General features: G+C 40.7%; 2 protein-coding genes across 2 annotated transcripts in view; both read right to left on the bottom strand.

The window, feature by feature from the left end:
* The window catches only part of LOC119428820 (aldehyde oxidase 1), a 44,211-nt gene extending 39,122 nt beyond the window's left edge, over positions 1 to 5,089 (bottom strand). The window contains exons 1-3 of the mRNA XM_037696508.1: positions 5,002 to 5,089; positions 2,019 to 2,076; positions 1,839 to 1,935 (exon numbers count right to left, since the gene is read on the bottom strand). Coding sequence (XP_037552436.1) covers positions 1,839 to 1,935; positions 2,019 to 2,076; positions 5,002 to 5,052 — 206 coding nt within the window. The 5' untranslated portion in view covers positions 5,053 to 5,089. The remainder of the gene's footprint in view (positions 1 to 1,838; positions 1,936 to 2,018; positions 2,077 to 5,001) is intronic.
* A 5,973-nt stretch (positions 5,090 to 11,062) lies between these two features.
* The window catches only part of LOC119428855 (aldehyde oxidase 1-like), a 50,281-nt gene continuing 35,600 nt past the window's right edge, over positions 11,063 to 25,743 (bottom strand). Inside the window, exons 24-35 of the mRNA XM_037696546.1 lie at positions 25,506 to 25,592; positions 21,034 to 21,225; positions 20,733 to 20,960; positions 20,545 to 20,640; positions 14,538 to 14,666; positions 14,391 to 14,465; positions 14,257 to 14,309; positions 14,063 to 14,177; positions 13,907 to 13,972; positions 11,753 to 11,941; positions 11,504 to 11,671; positions 11,063 to 11,113 (exon numbers count right to left, since the gene is read on the bottom strand). Coding sequence (XP_037552474.1) covers positions 11,063 to 11,113; positions 11,504 to 11,671; positions 11,753 to 11,941; positions 13,907 to 13,972; positions 14,063 to 14,177; positions 14,257 to 14,309; positions 14,391 to 14,465; positions 14,538 to 14,666; positions 20,545 to 20,640; positions 20,733 to 20,960; positions 21,034 to 21,225; positions 25,506 to 25,592 — 1,449 coding nt within the window. The remainder of the gene's footprint in view (positions 11,114 to 11,503; positions 11,672 to 11,752; positions 11,942 to 13,906; positions 13,973 to 14,062; positions 14,178 to 14,256; positions 14,310 to 14,390; positions 14,466 to 14,537; positions 14,667 to 20,544; positions 20,641 to 20,732; positions 20,961 to 21,033; positions 21,226 to 25,505; positions 25,593 to 25,743) is intronic.

Here is a 25,743-nt window from a genome sequence, read left to right as displayed (position 1 = left end):
GGTAAAAGCTAAATGTAGAAAAAGGCTAGCTAAAACCCAAAAGTAGCAGAAGACTTGTTAAAATCATTAAAATGATAGCTAAAATTAGGAGAATGTTAGCTTAACTAAAATGAGCAATAACAGAATTTGCATTAGCGGAATTAGCAGTAGTTGTATAGCCAGAAGCAAATTAAAATTAGCATATGTTGTAGTACAAGCAGCAGCAGCGGACTTAGCATTAGCATAGTAATATAAGCAGTAACAGAGCTAGTATTAGCAGAAGTAGTACAAGCAGTAGCAGAATTAGTATTAGCTGCAGTACTGTAATTTACGCAGAAGCGGAATTAGCGTTAGCAGTACAAGCTAGGGGTTGAACGACTACAACATTTTTTTAACTCGACATTAACATAATAAAACTTGAGTAGAACTCGAGTAGTTGATGACGTCATAGGATCTCAAGATGCAAAAATAAATAAATAAAACCGCAAAAAAAACGTCATTTATTATTTACAAAAAAAAAAAAAAGACCAACAAAACATTGGAAGCGTATATTATGCTCCTACCATTTATCATACTGCAAAGAAGTCACAGGAAAACCAAAACTATTAGTTATTATTATTAAGCTGCAAAAGTGAAAGAAACGTGCAGCACGTCAAAAACGAAACTAAAAACAGTAAAAACCCCTCACCACCGCCTGCAGTGTTGCGCATTAGGTTTAGTTTTAGAGATTAATATGTTTATAGTTTTTTTTTATCGGTTTAGAGATTAATGTTTTTTGCTTTTTGTTTGTTAAACAAGGTCAGAGGAAGCTGGTTCTGGTTCGGTCGATTGGACCCGGTGTTACACCATATTCTGTGACCTGCAACAGTGCATTCAACACCGCCCTCTACGGTTACAATATATGGTGGCCACAGAATATGGTGTAACACCGGTTCGCAACGAGCTCCAAACAGTCAGGAAGTTGATTCATTTTCTGTTTCCTTATGGTAGTTGAACCGGAAGATTAATCTTTGGTGAAATATTTCCAGACTATTGATGCATTTCTACCCGTTTGCCAAGACTGGGCCTGCTCCGCTCCATCCGTCTGCTTGGAGGAATCCATTTTGTAGCTGCCCGCGCCCAATGTGGATCACATGACGCAATGATGTAATGGTGATGTAATGACGTCACTACGAATACTCGATGTGAAATTTAAAAACTCTATAGATGTCCTAGGAATCAATGTGTAGATTACTCAAGTAGTCTGTTAAAGCCCTAGTACAAGCAGCAGCAAAAGTAGCAGTGGTAGAATTAGCATAGCAGTATAAGCAGTAGCAAAAGTAGTATAAGCAGTAGCAGAATTAGCATTGGCTGAAGTTTGCTGACATGGATTGCAAAAAACGTTTGAAGGTATCTGAATGTATTTTATTCCGTTTTTTTTTTTTTTTGGTTAATATTTTTGAAATGTTTAAAAGTTACAAAAACTAAATGTCAGAGCTGAACGTTTTGGTATGTGAACGGCTGAAATAACAAAACGTTAACAGAAGATATTTGATGCCGAAAAACATGCACAAAGTAACACCAACAGGAAAACAATACCGAGTCAGCATTAACTCAACTACTGAGGTTTAACAGATTTATATCAAATGTAGTTAAAATTAAAAGTTCAGATGTGAACTACAAATGGGGGATTGTGCACTCAAGAGTGACTTAGCGGCACATTTAATTACTTTTCCTTATAAGCCAGCAGGTTTAACAAGCTAAACTAAAGTAAACTGAATAGTAGTAGGCTATTGGGTACATTGAGCACATTTGTTCAGTGTGAACTGTAACAGTTTTAAGAGAAACAGCAGGGCCAGAGGAGACCTCGGAAAGGATACACAATGGTTCTGGTGGCAGGTTGGTAGCGTGACACCATCACAGTGCACGCCCCACATCCTCCACCCCCACAACCGGACTTGGTTCCAGTTAGCCTGACTGGAATAGAATTCAGGAATAAAACCGTCATTAGGAACATAAAATGATTTGATTTGAAAGACGGATTTTGGTCTAAAGGATACGCCTCTCTCTGAGGAAGGACAACAGCATGGTCTCAGGGTCTGCATGCTCCTCCGTCACCTGTTTAAACAAAAGACAATTTTGAACTTATCTCTTCCACAATTTCCTGTGGGATAAATAGAGTTCTTCTCTTCTTTAACCCTAAATTATGTGCAGGGTTTTAGGATTAACTTGCATTTGCTCAAATAATCAGAGCACATTAACGTTTTTAATCTCACATGTAAGTTTAGCCTAAAAAAAAACACGACGCATATGTCTTTAATGTGCGTGAGTGAAGGTTTGGTCAGATGGCAGCAGGGCTTAATTTGTAAACAGATTGATGTCGGAATGCAAATAGCGGGTGGGCTAGTGGGGGTGGGGGATCTGGGGGTCCTACCCAGAAAACTTTGAATAAAGTAGATGTGATTTCCTGCATTTTGCTGGATTTTAACAGGTTGTTAAAAAAACTACATTTACCTACATTTATAAACGCTTGCATCCTAACCCCCCCTCCCCCTTACTTGACTGTCCTGAGCCGACTCTTCTCTGCTGAATCTATTGTCCGACTCCACATGTGAAACCTCCAGGCACTCACTCCACCTATCTTTTAAGGGCAGAGTTTTGTTATAAGTGTAGAGGCGGAAATGCTTCACTTAAAAGGGGCAGATGATCGTATGTGACATTAAGAAGTTGTGATGTGTCGTTTGTTGTGTTTAAAATGAGTGTTTATGTAATTATTTTCAGTTGAAGTTTCATTCGTTTAAGGCAGTCACATTTGTTCATAACTTTATTATTAGTAAGCCTGAGAGTTGCCGGATCCATACAAACAGTTGCCGGAACGCACTCTGTAGAGTGTTCCCGGATCCTGTTCCGGCAGGATCCGGCTCAAATTAAGCACTGGATGGCAGACTTAAATAAAACATCTACAACTGATCACCCCAAGTTAAGATTGCTGCTATCAACACAAGTCAACATGAAAATGGCTATAGTGCGCATCTAACAAGGTTAAGTCAGGTCCTCTGGATAGATTCTTCTTTGTTGAAAAGTTTTGTCTTTTATCCAAAATACTTTTTCAGACTAAGGCGCTGCAACCAACTCAAGTCTTATAAATAGCACCTTCTCATAGTGGATCAACCAGTTTACTGGTGATATCCAGAACAAGCTGTTCACATGTTAAAAGAAGGACCATCAGACTAACAATTGATTGTTAGTGCACTAACAAAGAAGAATCCGTCCAGAGGACCTGACTTAACCTTATTAGATTTATCTACCTAGATTACTAAGAATGCATCAGGATGCTATAGTGCACAGTTTGTTCAATTAAATTAATTGACCTCTCATCTATCTCCTCTCTGTTCTGGTGTTCCACAAGGTTTTGTCCTCGGCCCTCTACTTTTTAATCATCTACCTACATCCTCTTGGCAACATCATTTTTAAATCCTGCAGCAAAACTCACTTCTTTAAACAGGCATACACACTCTAACCGCATTGTGACACTAGCTGTATTTATTGACGACGGACAGAGACACGTCCTGAGCTGCCTTTTTTTTTGGGGGGGGGGGGGGGGGACAAAGACAAAGCCACACGCTGTTTGCACCGACAGTTTTCGAGTGGGGGTGGTGTCAGCGTGAGGGTTCAACATGAGGGAATAGGCTGCCTTTAGCTTTTAGCTTTTTAGATAGTGCACCTGCATTGCGAGCTGCTAGTTTAGCGTTGACAGGTGATTTGGGGGGGGGGGGGGGGGGGTTGTTGGTAGATGGGACACTTGGTTCTGTTGACGGGGTGGTGCGCTCCGCTTGTATAATGGTAGAGGAAACACTGCGTCAAGGGGCCTCCCTCCCATTTTTCTTAAAGAGACAAACTGCTCAACTATCCATTCTTCGGTTCAAACAGTCTTACACTGCCATCCGGTGGTCAAAAAAGGTACTACACTCCAAACAAATCAACATTTCTTCAAAAATTTGACAATTACTAATTATTGTTAAATTTCAAACAATATTATCGTTTATCGCAATAATTTCTGAGACAATTAATCGCCCAGCAAAATTTGTTATCGTGACATTTATACATTTATCGTGACAATTATAGCGTTATCTATTTTACAGATACTGTGATGAACTTGTGGCCTGTCCAGGGTGTACCCCGCCTCTCGCACAGTGACTACTGGATATGTGTACCAATGTAAAGGAAGAAGTGAGTAGAGATAATGGATGGATGGCTGGCAGGAAGGAATTTTACAGAATATCGAGTTAGTGTTTTTGCTGGTAGTGGATGAGCATACTACTCATATTTGTTGTTCGGCGTATTGTTTTGCACTATTAAGTGTTTGGTGCATTTCTTAGTTTAGTGTATTTCTTAGTTTATATCTTAGATCCTTACTACTGTTTTTTTTTTTTACATTTTATATTTTTGCTATTGTTGGATGTAACTGGGACCCTGTGTACACACTTTTGTTCCACCTCATGTACCACATCTGAGTGACAATAATGAACCTTGAACTTGATATACTCTGCAGCTCACAATGAGACTGCACAGATGTGTGTCCCTTCTTATCAAAAGACGATCTCAGTAATAAAGTTGGTCATAAAAGACAGCAGGTGATATGCACCTCTTTTGAGCCAATCTACTGAGGGCCACATGAGGCCACAGACTGAAAACTTTGGCTGTTTTGACTCAAACCACAAATTTAAATGAGTTTGGGGCAGCTGGGCTTTTATTTTGGACAAACAAATGACGTATTTCCGTGACAGAATCTGACAGATAACAAATGGCAGTTTATGTTTTTTAATAAATATGCCTCGCTTTGTATTTTCCCCACATCGATATTAGACTGTGTCTCTGATCAAAACTAAACTTTTATCTCGAGTAAGGCTGGAGGAAACCTCAGCTGGAGCCTGAAAATTCAGACGCACGGAGCTAAAAAAACAAACAAAATCTAGTCAAAAGTGGCTAAAGCTAACGCTCGGAGCTAGCAGTCATTTGAACATTTTTAAATCTTTTCAATACCTTTTTTCCATTGATAAAGACGCACAAAGTGTCCCCTTTCTTTGCAGACATCCTTCAAGCAGAAGTTTCTTCACAGCGAAAGCAGAGCGACACTAGAATAAAGCACTTCCGCTTTCATTACTTTCACAATAAAGGTCCACGGGAGGGCGTTAACCTGGTTTCTGCAGGTTTGAACAAGAACTGTTGGAGAGAAACAATTGGAACAAAACGGAACTTTTCTGCAAAATGTAGCAAAATGCCAGAATGCAATTTACTTCGTTTTGGAGATACTGCTTAAAAAGTAAAGATTTTTTACCTTTTCGTGCCTAAAGCATTTAATTCTTCTATGAAATAATTAGGTTTTATTTGTCCTATGCAGGTTCACACAAGGTCAACGATGCAATGAAATGTTCAGGATGAGAAGAACCTTGACTCACAAACAAACAAACAAAAAACTAAAGCAATAAAAGTACAAAATGAATTAGCAAAAATTGAAAAATAAACACATTTAATATTAACAAGGTCCAAAAGAAATATAGTAAACAACAACATGGTAGAATATAATGGTGCAAGTAGGATGAATTTGTATTTCACAGGTAGTAATACCAGCTTAAATGCACATAATGCGCATAACATAATACTACAGGGGCTGTGTGACAGGTTATTGCACAGGTAGTGAGTAACATTGAGATTAATTGAATTATGATGGTAAGATAAGATAAGATAGAACTTTATTGATCCCAAGGTAGTGGTATACATGATACAGCCACACAGTGCAGCAGCCATAGGAAAGTATGCATAAAGATTTTCACACGGTAAGACCTAAATGCTTCATTAAAATCTTTTCATCTTTTCTTTTATTCCAAGTAAAAATGAAATGTATGCTGACTTCCTGTCAAACCCTGCTGCTTGACTTAACTTGATCAGATTAGAATAAACACACACACACACACACACACATCTGCTGCAGCTCAAACTCAAACTAACCAAAGAAAAAAAGAGAAAAAACATCTAGAACTTATGTAACATTTTTAGGTTGTTGTAGTTGTGAATGTCGGTTTACTCATTTCTCTACATTGCAACACAAAAAGGTTCACAGATGTGTTGAGTTTTGTTCAGCCGAGAACACACTTTACTGTGTACCTGAAAGTGGTTTAAAAAAAAAAAATAAGCAGAAGTTGTCTGCTGTGTTGCTGTTTTACCGTTAATCATTTACAGTTTGGCAGAATCTTATATAAAATGCTACCTCTGTGCTCCTTCTCTTACTGGACCTCACATCTGCCTTTGATACAATCGACCACGAGATCCTCATTGCGAGGTTAGAGCAGTGGGTGGGCATCACTGGGTCAGCCCTCGAATGGTTTAGATCTTACCTCGCTGACAGGTCCTTTTGTGTCTCCATCAAAGATTTTAGTTCAGCCTCGGCAGCGCTTAAATGGGGGGTACCGCAAGGTTCCATCCTTGGTCCTCTTTTATTTTCTTTATACCTGCTGCCACTAGGTGCTATTTTCAGGAAACATAACATAACTTTTCATTTCTACGCCGACGACTGCCAAATCTACTTCCCCCTCAGACTCAACGGTACTCGCTCTATTCAACCGTTACTGGACTGCCTGGCTGACATCAGAGATTGGATGGCTTCAAATTTCTTGAGTTTCAACGAGAAGAAATCTGAAGTTATGCTGTTTCCTCCCAATGACACAATCACCAACCACTGCATCGACCTATCCGTTCTGTCACCGTTAGTGAAACAAAGAGTCACTAATCTAGGAGTGATACTTGACCCTTCTCTGAAACTCAACAATCATGTAAATATGATTGTTAAATCCTGCTTTTTCCAGCTGAGGCGACTGTCTAAGCTGAAGCCCATATTGTCCAAAAATAACCTGGAGACAGTAATTCATGCATTCATTACATCCAGGCTTGACTATTGCAACTCACTCCTTTTTGGTATCAGTCAGACCTCCATAGCTAGACTTCAACTGGTCCAAAATGCAGCAGCCCGGTTTTTGACCAGCACAAGCAAAAGAGAGCACATTACTCCTGTTTTGGCCTCCCTACACTGGCTTCCGGTTCACCTTCGAATCAAATTCAAAATCTTGTATGTCTATAAATCACTAAACAGCTCTGCCCCCTCCTATCTTACTGATCTGCTCCAGCCGTATGTCCCACCATGTTCTCTCAGATCAGCAGACCAGTTGCTCCTAACAGTCCCAGGAACCCGTCTCAAGCGCAGAGCTGACAGGGCCTTCTCTGTAGCAGGCCCAAGACTTTGGAATGAGTTACCTCTGCTCGTTAGACAGCCCCCCCCCCCCCCCCCTCACAGTTTTTAAATCTCGCTTAAAAACACACTTCTATTCCCTGGCTTTCTGCTCTGTGTGATCTGTGTTGAGTCTGTGTGCATCACACTGTGTTGGTCATGTTGCAGTTGTTGTTGTTATCCATTACTGTTTTTGTTGGTTTCTACGTTTTTGGTGTCCTGTTATGTAATCTGTTGCTGTGTACTTGTTCTGTTTGTCCCTGTACAGCACTTTGGTGTGTTTTGTCACTGTTTAAAGTGCTATATAAATAAATTGGTATGGTATGGTATGGTACCCGAGGGTTACTGTGTGTCTTAATGGGGACATTTAAAGTTCCTATCCAGTCCTCGTGACTGTAATTACCCGAATATAAACAATTTAAAAGTTTTATTACCAACATAAGAAAGTTAGAGAAATTAAAAAATCAGACACAAGAGGAAGCTGAAGTCAAAGTCAACAATTAAAGGCTACTGAGGGAAAAAAATCATTTATTTAAATTATGTTACATGCTTTTATGTAAAGTACAGTTTAAAACCAGATCAAAGTGATGACGTGTGAAAGGGTCTAATGGTCTAATTGATAATTTGATGGTCACGTATGCAAAGGTGTGTGGTAACACAGGTGATACTATGCATTCCTGATTTTTGTTGCACATGTGTACCTATGTGTACCCCTGACTGGGTTGTAGAGGCTATTTCTTGAGCTTCTGTCAGTAAGGGTAAACATGCATCCAGCAGTGTGCATGCACACTCATCCAGAGGTATGACCACTTCATGGGCATTGTTTAAAGGAATCCCAGTGGCAGACATACGCTTTGCCGCCAACTGGGCATCGCATACATTCGTAAAATTCTACACCTTGGACATAACAACCCGTGACATCACTTAAGCTGTTGTTTCAGCACAGAAGAGATGAGCATCCTCCCACTTGTCAGGGCTTTGTTGTCAAAGTTTTTTCTGCATATGCATTTTCGGGGCATGATGGTAGATCCCCATACTACTGTGTTGTACCGAGTGTACTGACTGAAAGGGAACTGGGGGTTATGGATATAACCAATGTTCCCTGAGGGAGAGAAATGAGGTACAATACAAGTTAGCCCCTCAAAGCTCCAGAAGCTCTGTAAATGCTAGGGAAATGAGACAACACTGCATATTTATAACCTTCATTCAACCTTTATTTAGACAGGTTAATCCCATTGAGCCTCTTTACAAGAGGGACCTGATTTCAACAAAGAATGATGACAACAATGGACAACAGCGACAAAAATAGACAATCATAAAAGAGGCATACAAATTGAATTTTTGTTTTGTTTACAAATTGAAATAAAATGACAACCAAAAGGACAGTCAAAAGGAAAAAAAGCTGGAAAAAAACAAAACAGCGAGATTATAAGGTGGTGTAGAAAACTTAAAAACAGGAACATGTCTGCATTGGTTTTTCCCACAAACTTAGATGTTTGAAGCCACTTCGAGAGGTCAAGGTCGAGAGCTTCAGATCTTTTTGTAAGATATTCCAGGAAACAGGAGCGGAGGAGGAGAAGGTCCATTTGCCTAGTTCAGTCCGCACTGAGGGAACACTGCAGGTAATAATGTCCTGAGAGCGCACGCTGTAGCTGCACTCACGCAGAGACATGTAGGAGGAGATGTATGAAGGCAGCAGACCAAGAAGTGATTTAAAGATGAAAATGTACCAGTGAGAGTCTGCGTGAAGTTAATGATGACCAGTTAACCAGTGAATACAGGGTGCAGTGGTGGGTACGGTAGTTACAGTCAGTTATGAATCTTAGTTATGAATTTTTTTTTTTCTTGCTACTCTACGGTGAAACCAGACGTGCTTTCCTTCTCCCCCCCCCCCCCCCCCCACCCGCTTCCCTGCTGCGCTCTTTTGTCCTGTGAACCCTTAAAAAAGCCTCTCTTTTTTTTCCTGCATACCTCTTAATTGGAAGGATCAGCTGGTCTCTCAACAAAATCGATCAACTTCTCCCGACAGGAGTCAGGGTAAGGAGGACTCTCTTACCTCGAAGGAAACAAATTGGATTCACGATGACGACTAGAGTCTACTGTTTGGGTTGGTGGAATCTGGTTGTCTACAAATTCGTGTGGAGGTGTTGAAGCTTGACAGTGCTCGGACTGAATGTGGAGCTGTGACAGGGATTTGGAGCAGCTGTTATCAGGACTGTGATCTCCCTGGCAGCACTCATGAATGGTGGGAATAATCTGGAGAAGCTGTGAGCTCGACTTTTGGAGTAAAGGATCAATTCGGCTGTTTTGGAGTTTCCATCAGAGAATATGTACCAGCGAGACTTTAAAGGCAGAAACAACAATTCACGAGTTCTGCCTGACCCAAACTGTGGCCTTGATGCCGGACTTATCTCAACTCCTCCTGGAATGTTTGGAAAACAACAAAGATGCTTTGACTGTTTCCTCACCCCTCCCTTCCCCAAGGCCGTGGACATGTAACAGAACCTCAACTGAGCTGAAGATGAACGTCACCTCTTATCTGGACAATGGCTGAGGGGGGGCTCTGGACTATGCTACGACTTTCCCTTAAAAATTCAATGCTTTCACCACCTATATGTAAATGTATAACGTCTGTTTATGTTGCTTTGCTGTGGTAGGTGTTTTTGATGCCTCAGATTGTGCCCTGTCCAGGACACGGTGTGCGAGATCTTTTTTTATATCGTCTCTCCTCGTGTTTTCTTTCCTTTTCTTATCTAAGCAAAATATTATTCTGGATAAGAATAAGAAGGCCGCGCTAATTATTTTAGCCGCAGCTTCGTGCACTCCGCCCATCTTCGGACGACTGTACGTACATATTCGTGTTGTATCTCGGTGCAATGCCAATAAAGTTTATTCTGATTCTTCTGATTCTAGTGCACCGTGATAGACAGCATCCAACATCTGCAGGGTGCTTGTAGGAGCGTTCATGTAAATAATGTCACCGTAATCAATGGATGGAAGGAAAGTCACAGATACAAGGTGTTTCCTAGCATTCACAGTTAGACAGGATCTATTTCTGAAAAAGAAATCCAGCTTCCTTACCAATATTTCCACGTGAAGCTTAAAAGAGAGATGTGAATCGACCAAGATACCAAATATTTACAGGAATCGACAAAATCAATAGGAGCACCATTTAAAGATAAAATAGAAGGAAGGACAGCTAGGACCAGCTTCCTGTTCGAAAGCAATATCCAAATACATAAGTCTATTTTTGCTGTTTTATTTGAACTCTAAAAAGTGAAATTCTGACCTTTTTTAAATGTTATTATTATTACTAGATTCGTCCCGAAAGTCAGAATTTTAGCTTGTTAAGTTGGAGCTTCTTCCCCAGCCCTCACCTCAAATTTCAAAATGGCTGCCTACTGGACAAAGAAAATGGTGAAAGTTACAATAAACAATTTACCGGAATTTGACTTCTCATGGTTTAATGAGTCACAAACACAGAGTACTGAACTTTGTCACCAGAAAACAGTTTGCTACAGTGTTTGAATGTGTAAAATGTAAATATACTGTATGCATATCAGCTTATATTAATAAAAGCAATACCATGGTTATAGAGGGCAGCAACTAACAAACACTCATGGTTTTCAGTTCAATTAATTTGTTGTAAGAATCAGGGAGTTAAGTATATAATCTACATATTCAATGTTAAGAAGTGATTTATTCCTGCTTCATGACTGAGGATAAAATAGCATCTTGTATCATTGTTTATCAGAGTGTTGTGTTAAAATAAGTGCATTAGTTGATTATGGTTAGTTAACAGCTGCTTTAGTTGATTTGATTTTAGATGTTTAAGGCCCATGGTTTGAATGATCCTGATCTACTGGCTGGAATCTGGAAAAGCAAACAGACAATAAGAAGACATGAATGGCAAATTATGTTTTTTTTTTATATAACAATTTGTTTAAACAAGGAAGAACTATGAATATTTTTGTCTCAATTTTCTGGGCAGGTTATAATTTATATTAAACGGTCAGGGAAATCATGTTACGGTTAACAAATGAAGTCAAACTAAAGATTTTAAATATCTGACTAATTCAAATGTACACAGAAAAATCAGAGTTTGAACCACCTATGAGTTTATACATAAAATTGTTTGGCTCAGTCAGCAGAATTAGCAAATTAATATCAGCTTTACAAGTTTAAATATTTCAGTTTACCAGAATCTAAAGAAAATTAGACAGAAAAATTGACTCCCGCTATCTTTATGGGGTGATATACCACCTTCTGAATGAACGGAGAGGCACAAGCCAGGCATGCTTTCTCAGGAGTTGCTGGGCTGTCAAGAGAAAATGGCCCAGCGAGACCAGAATCTGAGCGAGCCGCCGCCACAGCGTCTTTGATGGCGAAAAACACTGAGCTGCCCAGAAAAAGGGCAGGTTCTCCGATTCCCTGAGGAGACAGTCACGAAGAACATATTGAAGTCATGCACCCAAACAAGCCATCAATGAGAGTTTGTCTGATGATGCCGACCTTTGAAGAGTAAATGGCGTGAGGATTGTCAGAGTCTGGCAGCAGGTAGACGTTGAATTGAAGAGGCATGTCGCAGACTGCTGGGATCTTGTACTGAGACGGACCTCGAGTGTACAAGAACCCAGAGGGAGAGAACTTCAACTCCTCCAAAGTGTAGAGACCCAAACCCTGTGTGAAAGCTCCTTCAATCTGAGAGAGAAAAAGGTTAGAGAGAAGAAAAAAGAAAATGAAAAATGTCATTGAAGCCAGTTCCTCACATCAGCATGAATATTATTTATTTAGTTATTTATTTTACCAAGATCAGCTACAATTAACCAAGAACATTTAGAAAACAGATGATCTGTGTGATCTGATTAAGATGTCAGGATTTATTTTGTTGGCTTTCAGAACAATTATCAAAGGTATGCTGGAAAGTATAATAAACCTTCTGTAGCTAACAGAGACCCTGATAAGGTATGGGTGCAGAACAGAATGTGACTTATCATCAGCATAAAAGTTTACATTTGAAATTGAGATATACTCCTAAAAATTACAAACATAAAAAACAAATACAAGTTGTCCTAGAATGGAGCCCTGGAGAACACTTTACCCACAATAACTTAAGAGTGTAGGAGTATACAGTACATATAGTACTGTATAAAAGAGAGGTCAAAAATTAAAATAATGAATGGACCAATCCCTGATCAAAACCACAAGTTTGTTACCATGCTGTAATCCCCTTCATGAATTGAACACACAAAAACGGTTTGTTAAAGTCACCTTGCATGCAACCTTTATTGACAATTGTGGATATTAACAACAGTGTTGAAAATGTCAATGTATAACCCGTAATATTATCAAAGAAAATGAATGATGTAAAAAATAGCTTTAGCTTTGAGGAGAGATCCATCCATCCATTATCTTCCGCTTATTCCAAAGTCGGGTTGCGGTGGAAGCAGCTGAACCAGATAATGACCCTAAACACAGCAGCTAATCTACAACAGAACAGCTGCCCACTGCTCCACCTGGGTGTATCTCGTGTGTGATGGGTTAAATGCAGAAATGACAACACAGCACGTATACTTAACTTAAAAGAGTGGGGAAAAAAAGAATCAGGATGCTGCAACGGTCCAGTCAAAGACCAGAACCTCAAATTGCTTGAGATGCTGTGGCTGGACTTAATAGAGCCAATGTCTGCAAACTTCAATGAACTGAAGCAACAATAGAAAAGAGACAGGGCCAAAGTTCTTCCACAACCTTTTAAACAACTGCTTAAGTCCTATAAGAATTGTTACTGAGATTTTTGCTGCTAAAGGAGGTTCTAAAACTTTACTTTACTTTATTACTACTTTGGGTTTGTTTGGGCCTCCAGTCCACGCTGTCCAACTCCAGAACAAGTGGAAGATAATGGATGGATGGAAAGAATCTATTGTGTTTTGATCACTTGTGGTTAGATATGATTTTTTTTTTTTTATTATTAAAGACAATAATTTTCAAGAACTAAAAGAAGAATTTTGTTCTCCATAACTAGCTAGAAGTGTATAGGGCTATATTTGAGATCTTTTGGCGTATTGTTTAGCATTCATTTAGCGTATATCTTAATGCAGTGGTTCCCAACTCTGGTCCTTGAGGAACACCATCCTGCATGTTTTAGTTGTTTCCCTGTTCCAACACACTTGATCCAGTGATTTAATTACTCCATGTTCTGCAGAAGCCTGTTAATCATCCATTAATTAAAATCAGGTGTGTCAGAGCAGAGAAACAACTTACGTAAAACATGCAGGAGGATGGTGTTCCTCAAGGAACAGGGTTAGGAACCTCTGTCTTAGTGTATATCTTAGATCCTTATATATTGTTTCTTTTTATACTTGATATTTTTGCTATTTTTGGATGTAACTTGGACCTTGAATACACAAATTCGTTCCATCTCATGTTGACCACATATGATACGAATGACAATAAGGAACCTTGAACTTTGAAATGATACACGGTGCACTTTCAAATCTGCTAAACAAAAACATTTTTTAGGTGCCTTCATATTTTGAGCTATGTTGTTCTAGGTATCTCTTTTGTGCTGAGCTTTTAATGGTTTATAGGTGTGTGTTACATTTCTGTGTAGTTAGGTTTTCAGTTGCACTTTTAATGTCGCTGTTAAATAAATAAAAAAGTTCCTACCTGACCAATGTCCACAGACGGGTTCAGACTTCTGCCTATGTCGAACACAATGTCAGTTCTAACCGTCTGTAAGAAGCAGAACAGAAATGTTCCTCTGTTTATAACCAGCTGGACTCGTGTTCTAGTTAAAGAACGGTGCAACACTAGAGTCCAGACCCTGTAGTCTCCCGTGAGGCAGTCCAGCTCCACCTCAGAACAACACACTCCATATGTGAAGTAGAAGTACGGCTGGCCCTCCATCTTGTCCCAGTCCATGTAGAGGTCCTTACCTCTGAGGAAGAGTACAAACACACGTCAGCTGTTGCTTCAATCATTAAAGATCCAAACAAGTACCGGTAGTTTAGTCGAACCTGAAGAATCCAGTGGCTGATAAACTGATTTTATCCAAAAAGGCTTCTTGGACCTGCCATGCGAGTAAAAAAACATGTTTACTGAAGTGTAGTTAAAAAACACAAAATGTTCAACGTTAGCTTTCTTATCCTACCCAACTCTCCCATGATCCTTTGGGGTTTTTAAGTCTGATCGGCTCCAGTCGCTGGTACAGAATCTCACAGGCGTTCTGGTTGAAGGAAGGACACATTAATGATGGCTTCACTTTAAACCAGGAGTAACCACGGAGATGCGTTTTCACCTTGACCGCCATGCCGTTGGCGTCGGTGCCGAAGGAAGCACCCGAAAGACACGAGTTGGGAACCGTGCCAGTGCTGGTTTCGCTGATGTAGATCTTCGTGGTTGGGATGCCAAGTTCCCGGCTCGTAACCTGACAGCAAACAAGAACATAAACTGTTCAGCAAAAAAAGACAAGTTTTAACAAAAGCAGCCGATTGGTCAGTTTGGAATAATGTAAATTTACAAATACTTTTATTTATGTGACATCAAATATGAAATCTTGCACTTTGAGAACTTTTTCTGATGTTTATTTTATGCTAAAGTGGATAAAGCAAAGTTATGTACAATATATTATATACAATCACCCTGAATCTCTATTCAAGCATAAGTTTGCACCGCTGATCCATGTGCTTGGTGTGCATTGGTGACAGGCTAACCTCTGTGCCGGTCTGAAGCTGAGGATTCAGCATTATTCACATAAGTGGCAACAAAAGCGGAACGGGGGCTTCAATATAGAAAGGAAGTTCCCCTGCTTGATTGGACAAACATAAAAACACCTGCTAATAAGAGGAATGAGCAGGGTTGAGAAGATTGAGTGAGAACAGCTGTGACGTCACTCAGATAGGACTCTGAGAACCAAGTGTGTCAGAGAAAATTTGGAGACATCATGCAGGTAAAAGCAAATGAAAAGAGTCGGTGACGACCAGGAAGCCGCAGAACAAATGTCCTGTACAGACACACCTCTGTGCAGCGCTGTGGAAGTTGAAATCCCTCTGGTGGAATGAGCCTTAAGTCTATGTCTGTGCATGCCCTTCAGAAAACCTTTTTTCAGAGGATGATTAAAAACCATCCTATTGTTAAAACCATCATGGCAGGAAGAAATGGCTACAGCATACATTTTAATTGTGCTGAAAGCCAAATTTCTGTCCAGCTGCAGGAAGGACAATATGCAGCTTAAGTGGCATGAGATCGGGTCCACTTCCTTCTCCAGGCACCATCGCTGAAAAGCTGTCCACTAAGATGTGTAACAGGCCATACTGGAGGCTGCACATGCACCCTGGATTGTGCACACCACATCCTGAGAGAGACCAATTTTCTCTAAACAGTCCCATTCAGCGGTCAGGCCCAGAGGCGCTGACCTCTCATTGGGGGAGCTCCTGATTGCTCCTCCCACCAGTAAGAGGGCATCCTCTCGTCACGGTAGCTTCCACGGCTGGCCCGTCAGCTGTCGTAGAGACATGAACCACAGAGCGCTCGTGCATTCTGGGGCGATCAGGATTACCCTCAACCATTCCTCTCGAACCCACTCCAACAGCTGCGCTATAAGTGGAGTAGGAGGAAAAACATAAAGTAGCTTCGTAGGCCATGGTTTGTGTGCAAGTGCATTCACCCCCAGCGGTGGTGCATCCCACGAGTTCAGAGAGAAAAACAGTTTGCACTGGGCATTTTCTCGAGTGGCCATCAGACTTCCACTCTCCCAAATTAGCTCCAAATCTGAAAGATCAGATCCAGATGAAGGCTCCAATCTTTGTCCTCAGGGTCCTCTCTGGACATAATATCTGCGCCTCTGTTTAGCACGCCTGGGATGTAGACTTTCTGATAGAGCGCAGATACTGTATGTGCATGACCAACAGAGCAATTCTCTGACCACGTCCAACAGCTAAGCTGAGTAAACAACCCTTTGGTGATTTATGTAAGCCGCCGTGGTTCTGTTGTCTGTGTGAACCATCATGTGATGACCCCGTAGTAGTGGGACAAAATGACTGATCACTTTCCCCACTATAAAAGTTCCAACACGTTTATGTGGAGGGACATGTGGGCTGGCCACCTCTCTCCCACCGTCTGGGACCGACACATCCCCCCTCATCTGGAGAGGGATGCGTCTGTGAACATGGAAGTGAATGCCGTCACTTTACCCAGGGGAATCCCTTCCGACAGGATCTGATGGTCTCCCCAGTGACTCAGGTCCGCCCCTACCTATGGGGGAATGGTAACCATGCAGTGCTTGTGATGTGTGAGATTGAGATGCAGACGAATGAGCTATCTTTGCAGCCGTTTCATATTCAGCAATCCTAGCAGTACGACGACGTGAGCCGCTGACATTGTTCCTAGCAGATGCATGACTCTCAGGGCTGTCACTAGGGATGGGGCCAAGTCGATCCGGTATTGGTATCGGCCTCCGATACCAGCATGATTTACGTATCAGATTTTTCTGCTCCATGATACATGTCTGTGTCTGCTGATACGTCTCCACATGTGATTCCCTGCCAGCTGATCTGCACGTTGGCTTCAAACTATGGAATGGATTTCCTGAACGGAACTGTGTTTCATGAACCCAGAGTAATAAGACCCACCTCACATTCAGGAAATTCATTTCATCGTTTTCAGCCAGCTAAAACATGAGTAAATACTCTTTCTATACGGCTCTGCTGAGGGCTGAGCACTGAGCAGCACTGTTGCTAACAGCTAACCAACTTTTCATCGTAACATGTCCGCTGTGTGGAAGTATTTTACACTAAACACCGCAAGACAGCAACGTGCAATGTCTGCAGAGCCGCTGTAATGAAGTGTAGTAGTGTTGCCATATTCGGACGCATGCACATAACGCTGTGTTCCATCAAAAGTTTGTTTTTTTTCCGTCGAAAGTTAAAGTAAGCATTGTTCAGCTTTAGAGAAACCTGTTCTCTGATCTGTAAAAGAATGCTGTGTTGTGTGATTTTACTGCGAGACCCTCTGGTCAAAGCCACAGAGGAAACTGGTCACCATTTTGTGTCAGCTCCTTAAAGCGGAAGGAGACGCCCACTAGAGGGTTGGAGAGTTAAGCGTTTTCAGCGTGCACTTGCTGCTCTGCTGCTGTTCATTTCTTAAGTGAGAATACTGGAAACTGTTAAGAGTTAACAACATATTCTTTTGTTTAAAACATATGGCTAAAATTACATTTGCACTACAAGAAAGAAGCCTAATACTTGATTTGTTTATTATTTAAAAACTCTCTGGACCTAGTGGTGGAATTTTCTTAATTGATATTATTTTGTGGTATAGCATTTTCAAAATAAATGATGGCAAAAGGACACCCTATGATTTAAAAAAAAATTCCTATTGCTAGTTTTATACCAAAAACATATTGTGATATATATCATTATCGCCACCCTTCACAATACATATCGTGATATGAATTTTATGCCATATCGCACATCCCTATCTCATTCTCATGTTAATGTTCATGAAAAGAGTGTGCTTTGAGTAATCTTAAAGATAATATACTTGTCTTATTTCCCTTTTAGAATGAAGCGTTCAAGGCAGAAATATGTATTTTATATTAAATTAGATGTCTCTTTAGAAAAACAAAGACCAAGAGTCAGAACCACCTTATGACCTCTGATTGGACTAGAAGTTAACAGGCACATCGCTTTCGCTCGTGGGTGGACCAATGATGTGTTACTCTCACAGAGAGTTGAGCTTCGTTTTCAGAGTTCTGAAAAGACGGAGAAGCAAGATGAAGCATGAAGAATTTCTAACTTCTAAAAGTTGGAATTTTATTTTAACTTTCAAATCAGCCAAGTTTTCAGCAAAGTAGCCAACCGTAAAGATCCTGATAGTCGCTGATGAGTTCCAACCTGATTTTCTGCACAGAACCAAGATAAAGGACGTTCAGAACCAGTTGGGGCCCACAACTGTTTTCCAGAACTGGGCTGAAATCACTTCAGCGTCCTGCTGAAAACCCAGTTTACTACAGAGCCAGAAGCAGAAGAGGTGGACAATCTGCCTTTCCTAAACACCATCAGTCCACTTGGGGAAAGCATCAATCTCCAAGTTAACTCGGATCATCAGTGCACCTGCCCTGGACTCAACTGGCCAGTGCATCCTGGTAGGAGAAAGCTTTTCAATGCTTCTCTAGTGATCACGGTGTCCAAACATAGTTCAGCCTAGAAATATTAACTCCTTCACAAACCAGATATAAATAAACAAGCATCTAGAACCAGTCCTAAATCTGCCTTTAAAGTTTCAGCAACTTAACAATTAATTGGACCTTTACTTTCAGTTATTTTACTTGAGGTTTTTATTTCATTTCAGTAGTCTTAGTGTGCATATATAACAATATTCATAGTTATCACAGATTATTATATTTTTGTAGAGGTATACATGCATCTACCCTCGGTGTTATGCCATATTTTTATTTTCTAATAATTGGGACTGAGTGAGTTCATTCTGTGAAGGTGTCCCCCCAAATAAAAAAAAAAAACAGTCTTCCTTTCACAACAACTGAGACATTCCTCTCCAGTCTCAGACCTGGGGACAGTTAAACCCTTTCTCAGCAACCCTCCAGTCTGGACAATGTCCCAAAGAGACTTTTACTGTTTCAAAAACAGCCAAATGCCCAATAAATCTGATAATATCTGAGAGCCCTTTCTGTGAACCCAAAATGGACGTTTTGAGTTTTAACAGAACCCCAAGAAAGTTCCGGTAACACCCTGTACCAAGATTGAACCTAGTCCTCCTCCCTTCTCTGCACCATTCTGATCAATGATCATTTAAATCTCAGGATGATAACAGAAAGAGCTGGTCTGTATTCAAAGAAATTCCTTCCAGAACTCCCGAAGAAGTGCGCCATTTGAAGGCTGACCACTCAAAACCAGTGACCAGACTCCTCGCCTTGCCATCGATGTCCAGGGATGTGAAAGAAACAGCCACTGTCACGTCACAGACCATCTAAGCAGAGAAAGAGAGAGTCCCACATCTGGTACCTACACGGCAGCCATTTGAAGACTACTCCCAGTAGGAGAAAGCTTACTCTGGGATGTGATGCCTGGTGTCCGTCAGTTTAGATTTCATCCAAATTAGTATTAACTCAGTTCAGTAATTATTTTCCCTTAAATTTAAGACCAAAATTTAACCATTGGATGTGTAAACAAAACGTCTCCTTTTTGGTTAAATTTGCATAATTAATTTGCCCTGCTGAAAGTTTCAGAAAATTACAATTAATTTTATTCCATCTCATTTTGGTTTGGGTAATCACATCGAATAATTCCATTTTACCTGTTAATTTCTGCTAACAAGTATTTTAAAGGTCAAGTTAATTTCAATAAACTCCGGTTGTTAAACAAAGCCATCATTTAAATGTAAGCAATCATTTCCAACAGTTAGTTGCTCATATATAGCTAAATAAACATTAAAAAAATGTATACTGAAGCGTGTGTGTTTTCTTTATGGCATCTGATTTTTTCATGCAAAAGAACTCACTTTAATTTGAGGTAATTAAACAATAACATTTGCTAAGACTGACGTTCAGACTTTTTATCTCAAAGCTTTGAGAGTGGTGTCCCTTCAGAATAAAATTATTCATCAAAATGATCCCTTCCCGCTTCATTTTTATAATAAAATATACTAAAATCACAATTGAATTTGTGCTTATTTAGCCTCTGTGGGTTTAATAAAAATGGTTCTTTTAAATAGATAAGGATTCACATTTTGGGGTTAAAGAGACTAATTTTCCTCTAAAAAGCCCCTGAGCAAGGCCCTTAACCCCCATCATTTGCTCCCAAACACAGGTCTCTCTTGAAAATGACTTCTTGTGACTTAATGAGACTATCTGTATAAATAAAGGGTATATTAAAAAAATAAGAAAACTTTGGAACAATCAACCCCCAACATTAGACAGGCCACGTCACTTCCTGCTTTTAAATCTCTTCTAAAATACACCTGTATTCTCTGACATTTAACATGGTGTAATTTGATTTAGTATTTCATTGTTTCTCATTGTTTTTATTTTTATGATTTTAATTACGTTGTGTTATTATTATTATTTTTCTTTAATTACTGCCTTGATCTAATTGTGAAGCACTTTGGTAGCAGCTGCTTTAGAAATAAACTTGACTTGACTTGGCAGCTTGAAAAAAGTTCATATTTGCTTGAAACAAATTAACTTGAAGCTTTATTACTTTGCATTAAAAACACGAGTTATTAATAACATCCCACACCTGTTTTCATTTTGGTGTTATTTATAGATCGTTCATGTTTTTTAGCAGTACCTGCTGCATTTTGGTGTGGATCCCCTGACCCATCTCCGTCCCGCCATGAGTGACCAGAACAGAGCCGTCTTTATAAATGTGGACTAGAGCTGCAGCCTGTTACAAACACAAAAAGAACCAGATGGAACCGTGTTCTGATGATTGTTTGAAACAAGTCGATCCTTAAAGCTGAACAGAACCCCACAGACCTGATTTAAAAACCCCTCTGCGAACGCGATGCCGTGCTTGATGGGAATAATAGACATCCCCCTCTTCTTCCAGCGGTTCAGCTGGTTGAACTGGTCGACGGCTCTGAGGCGGACGCTGTACTCGGACCTGAGCTTACACTCCTCCCAGCAGTGCAGCAGGTTCTCCGGACTGAACTCGAACTTGTAGTGTGTGACTGATGGCCCCTTGTACATGTTGATCTCTCTAATCTGGTGAGGATTATTAAACGTTAGAAAACAAAACTCTGAATATCGTATGAGATGGAAACATGAGGTGTATAACCTGGTACGCAGGGCGTCCCAGAACCATGGCCACATCGTTGACCATGTTCTCCACCACCAAGAGGCTCTGCGGCACTCCGAAGCCCCTGAAGGCGGTGTTGGAGGGCAGGTTGGTCCTGCAGGTGGCTGAGCGACCTCTCAGGTTGGGAATGTTATAGGTGTTGTCTAAATGAAGCAGAATCTTCTCAGAAACCTGAAAAAAAAAATCAAAATCAATTATCATAATTGCCCGTGTATAAGCCACTACTTATTTCTTATACTTTGTACCCCGCAGTTTATAAGCAGGAGCGGCTAATTTATGTATTTTTTTCATAAATATTAATAATTTATTTTGACAAACTTCCTGCCGTCTCTCGGCAGCTTCCTGCAGCTAGCTAACATTTTCTTTTGACAGAGCTGGGGACCCATGTAGTCACCCAGCGCCCGCCCCTCTTAGGGGCAGGTGTTTGTTCAACAGAAGCCATGTTTACATGCGCAAATGTTTTTCACCGGATTGAAATGTTTTCAGATTAATGAATCCAAGTGTATCGTTTACATGGGCACAATCTGTTCATGACGAGCGTTTACATGCAGCGGGCTTTGTTCCGAGCAGAAGTACTGACATGTGCAGAGTGGTAAACTCTCCTTAAAAAAACACAGAAGAAGAAGTTCTACTTTCGATTTACTTGCGGGATGAACGTAAACAAACCTGAGCGCCCAAAATGGACCCGCGACAGGTTTTAACGACGGTGGAGACGTTACTGCACTGAGCTACAGGTAATACAGATCATTTTGAGCTCTTTCAAAGTTTCTAGTAGAAATGTTGTGTTGCTCACCAACCACTTTTACTTCCTCGACATGCTAATATTATTAGCATTAGCCAGGCAGAAATGACAGTCGCACATGCGCAGTCAAGTCAGTTTTTCACGATCAGAAAAAACCGAATGGATCAAGCGTTTACATGTGCACCGTTTGGGTTATGAATCGGTGTAAACCACCCGTTTCGTTCTGATCACAAATTATTTCGGATCACGCTGAATAAACAAAAAATAACTCGAACGGGGTGTTAACATGACGCGTTTTTATTCCGAACGACCGTTTGACCCGGTTACTTATGTCCATGTAAACATAAAGTGAATGTCCTCAGGTGATCAGATCAGATCTGGAGCCTCTCGCTCAGGGTGTCAGATTTCCTACCCATAACTCCACCCACTCTGTCATCATTCCCCACTCTTCTGGGGGATGATGCGAACAGCATGAAGGAAAGTGACAAGGGCTACATGGAGGCGGTGTGTGATCATGTTTTTCTGAGATTCGAAGATGACTTTAGTTCTCAGGATGAAGAACATAGCAAAGAGCGACTTTTGGTCGACTACCTGTACTTTTTTTTTTTTGGTTATGTTGAAGGCTGTGTGACCCCTCCCCTGTATCACGACATGGGCTCTGCTGAGCAGAAGTCGTCTAAGCAGTCAAGTCTACATATTTTAATAAAAGGTTTTTTTTATTATTTCTGTGTGACATCTGTGTACGGTAGATATGTGTTTAAATACTGGGATCTCATTTTAAGCTCACATCAGAACACATTAAACGTAACAACAGGAGGGGCTCTTCCCACTTCCTCCCACTCATGTGAGCTCAGCAGAGGAGGTCAAGTCAGATTTATTTTTAAAGCAGTCAGTCAATCAAGACTGGTACATATTTAAATAAAAGTAAGTTGAAAAAAATCTGCGTATGGTAAATATGTTTAAATACCAGTATTAAGCTGAGTGATAAACGAGGGACTACTGTATACCAGAGGCACTAATGCACCGCATACCATCAGAGAGGCAGGCTTTTGAACATAGTGCCTGTTAACAGGCTGAATGGTCTCTTTACACTTTAGAAAGTAAGACATTGCATTTGTGATTTCCAAACCAGATTTTAAATTTGGATCCGTCACACATGACTTCTTTGCATGATAAAGGTTTACGCAGCATTTTTGGATGATACAGTAAACTGTGTTTACAGACAATGATTTGCTGGAAGTGCTTTTGAGTCTATGCAGTGAGGTTCAAAACAGAATGAGACCCGTCTTTATTGCAGTGGCCCCTGAGAGCCCAAAGGTGACAGCCATCCATTGTAGACTTTCAACCTTATCCTTTGAACACAAGGATTTCTCCAGATTCATGAAATCTTTTGATGATCATGAACTGCAGATGATGGAATATTCAAAGTCTTCACACATCTATATAACGGTTATTTAACAGTTAATAATGGTGTACCACAAGGCTCAGTCTTAGGACCCACCCTCTTTAACCTGTATAAACAGTGGTTAATTTGAGCCAGATTCTGCCGGAACAAGATCCAGGAACGCTCTCATTTTGACTTGTTCTGTTCTGGCAATTCTTTGTTCAGATCCGGCAACTCCGCCCCTAAAGGTACAAAGTCATCGCTCATTTTTATTTTGATTGTTTATTACAAATACAACGAGAGGAGCTGTTGCCTTTAGCCCGGCGGACACAGTATGTAGAGTGGATGTTCCAGCCGCAGCACGTGCGGCGAACCAGCTCGCTCACACGCTCCAGATGGTCACATTTACACACGGAGGTTCTGCGCGGAGTCCTTCTCTCCTCCTACTCTCCAAATATTGTCCCTACTCAGAAGGGCTGTGCACTGAAAAACACCCCCTCTCCCCTCCTCAGACCCTCCGAAACAGAAACAATCATTTATTCAACAGAATAAATAAATGCACAGTGGACATTATGCACAACGTCTCCAAACAACTCTACCCAGCGCAAGCACAACAGCAGCAGGTGTCTGAACTCCTTCTACATTTCAGACATAATAAATAAAAAAAGCTTACTGTAAAAAATTAATTAAAAATACAAAAAGAGAAATGTTTGATGGGTTATTCACATTACACGTCATGTTTCAAAACGGCACTAATTTGTCAAAATGGATGGATGGATGGATGAATGGATGCTCCAACAACCGAGAATCGAAGCCTTCGGGTGATTCAAACGGTGCCACGAGATTGGAGCAGGAGAAACAACCAGGACTGAATTCAGTGGAGAAGAGTTCAGCTCAGAACCATGAAGTGAGGGGAGGGAGGAGGGGGGTTTAGGACACTTGACAGAATCGGATCTGCTCTATTCACACACAACCTGCTGTTCTTCTCCAAAATAGTAATTTTGTTAAGTGTTTACAAATGCAGGTCAATGGTGATGTATAACAACCTGTTAAAATACAGCAAAATGCAGGAAATGGCATCTCTGTTAGTCGACATTTTCTGTGAGAGGACCCACGCACCCCCCACCCCGGCTTGCCTGCTGTTCCGGCATCAGTCAGTTTACAAATTAAGCCTTGTGTATAAATAAAGAATGAATGAAAAATTTCTGCTGATGCACATTATTCTGAAATTGTTCCACTACTACTAGTGCGGCTGTGGCTGAGTGGTTAAAGCAGTCGTCCTCCAATGCAAGAGTTGGGGGTTCGAATCCACCAGCAGTCACATGCCAAATTGTCCCTGGGCAAGACAATGAACCCCTCATAGCCTCCGATGTGTGTCCCATCGGTGTATGAATGTGATAAAGCTCTGATTAGTCTCTTTAGAATGATTTGTTCAATTAGCTTTGTAAAGATCTAGTAGAGTGCTGTATGAATGGGTAAATGAGGACACAGATTGTGTTGTAAAGCATTTTGAGCACCTTGATCAGATAGAAAGGCGTTATATAAGTACAGTCCATTTACTTTTAGACAGTTTTTCACAGACTTGTGAGCATCTGCCCATCTTTACTTCTAAAAAAATCTACTTCTCTAAAATGCTCCTTTTATACCCAGTCCTCTTACTGGCCTTTTGTTTTTCCCTTGTCGGTTGCTCCCTTCTTCAGGAGTCGCCACAACGAACTAACGCGCACGAAGATTTGGCAATTGTTTTTACACCAGATGCCTTTCATGACACAACCACAAACCACCGAGCTACTATAGCCTTCTGTGTGGAGAAGAGAGCTGCCATCTAGGGCGCCCGGGTGAGCAGATGGTGGGGGTTAAAGGCCTTGCTCAGGGGCCCAGAGTGGGGCAAATGAGGGTGGAGGCAGGTGTGGGGGTTTGACCTTTCCCACACACATTTTGATGTTGGTACGTGGAGTCGAACCAGCGACCTTCCGATCACAAACCCACCTTCTCTAACCTCTGCACCACCCAAGTCCACTTACTGACATTATCTGCAAAATGCTTTTCCAACTTTTTCTTATTCATACTAATTAATTTTACAACCTTTCGTTGCCCCTTCCCAAATTTTTACAGATGTGTTGCTGCCATCAAATTCAAAACATCTTTTTTTATTTTTATGTAATGTTTATTGTGTGAATAAAATGTAGGTTTATGAGCAAATCATTACAATATGCTTTTGTTTACATTTTTACACTATGTCCAATTTTTACTTTGAGAATTTTGGTTGAACATTTATGTGATTTTGCTGTAATTTTCTTCCGGATCACTCCCTCTTTGACCTACCAGAACAGATTCATCCACAGCGCAGCCAGCGTTGACGTAGTACTGGAAATCTGCAGCCACGATTCGTCCGTCGTTCATGAAACCCACCTGAAACAAACGGGATCGATCAGTAAAACAACCAGTTTTGATCTTCATCAGCTGGATGTTCAAACGAATATCCAGTCTCTCACGTATAAACTACTTTACCGCAGCTTGAAACATATTACACACATTTATACACTGCTGAAGAAAAAAAAAA

The sequence above is a fragment of the Nematolebias whitei genome, chromosome 23 (assembly GCF_014905685.2).
Source record: "Nematolebias whitei isolate Nwh7 chromosome 23, NemWhi1, whole genome shotgun sequence".
NCBI classification, from domain to species: domain Eukaryota; kingdom Metazoa; phylum Chordata; class Actinopteri; order Cyprinodontiformes; family Rivulidae; genus Nematolebias; species Nematolebias whitei.
Note: the sequence above shows the minus strand (reverse complement) of the source record. Positions and strands in the feature narration are given on the sequence as shown.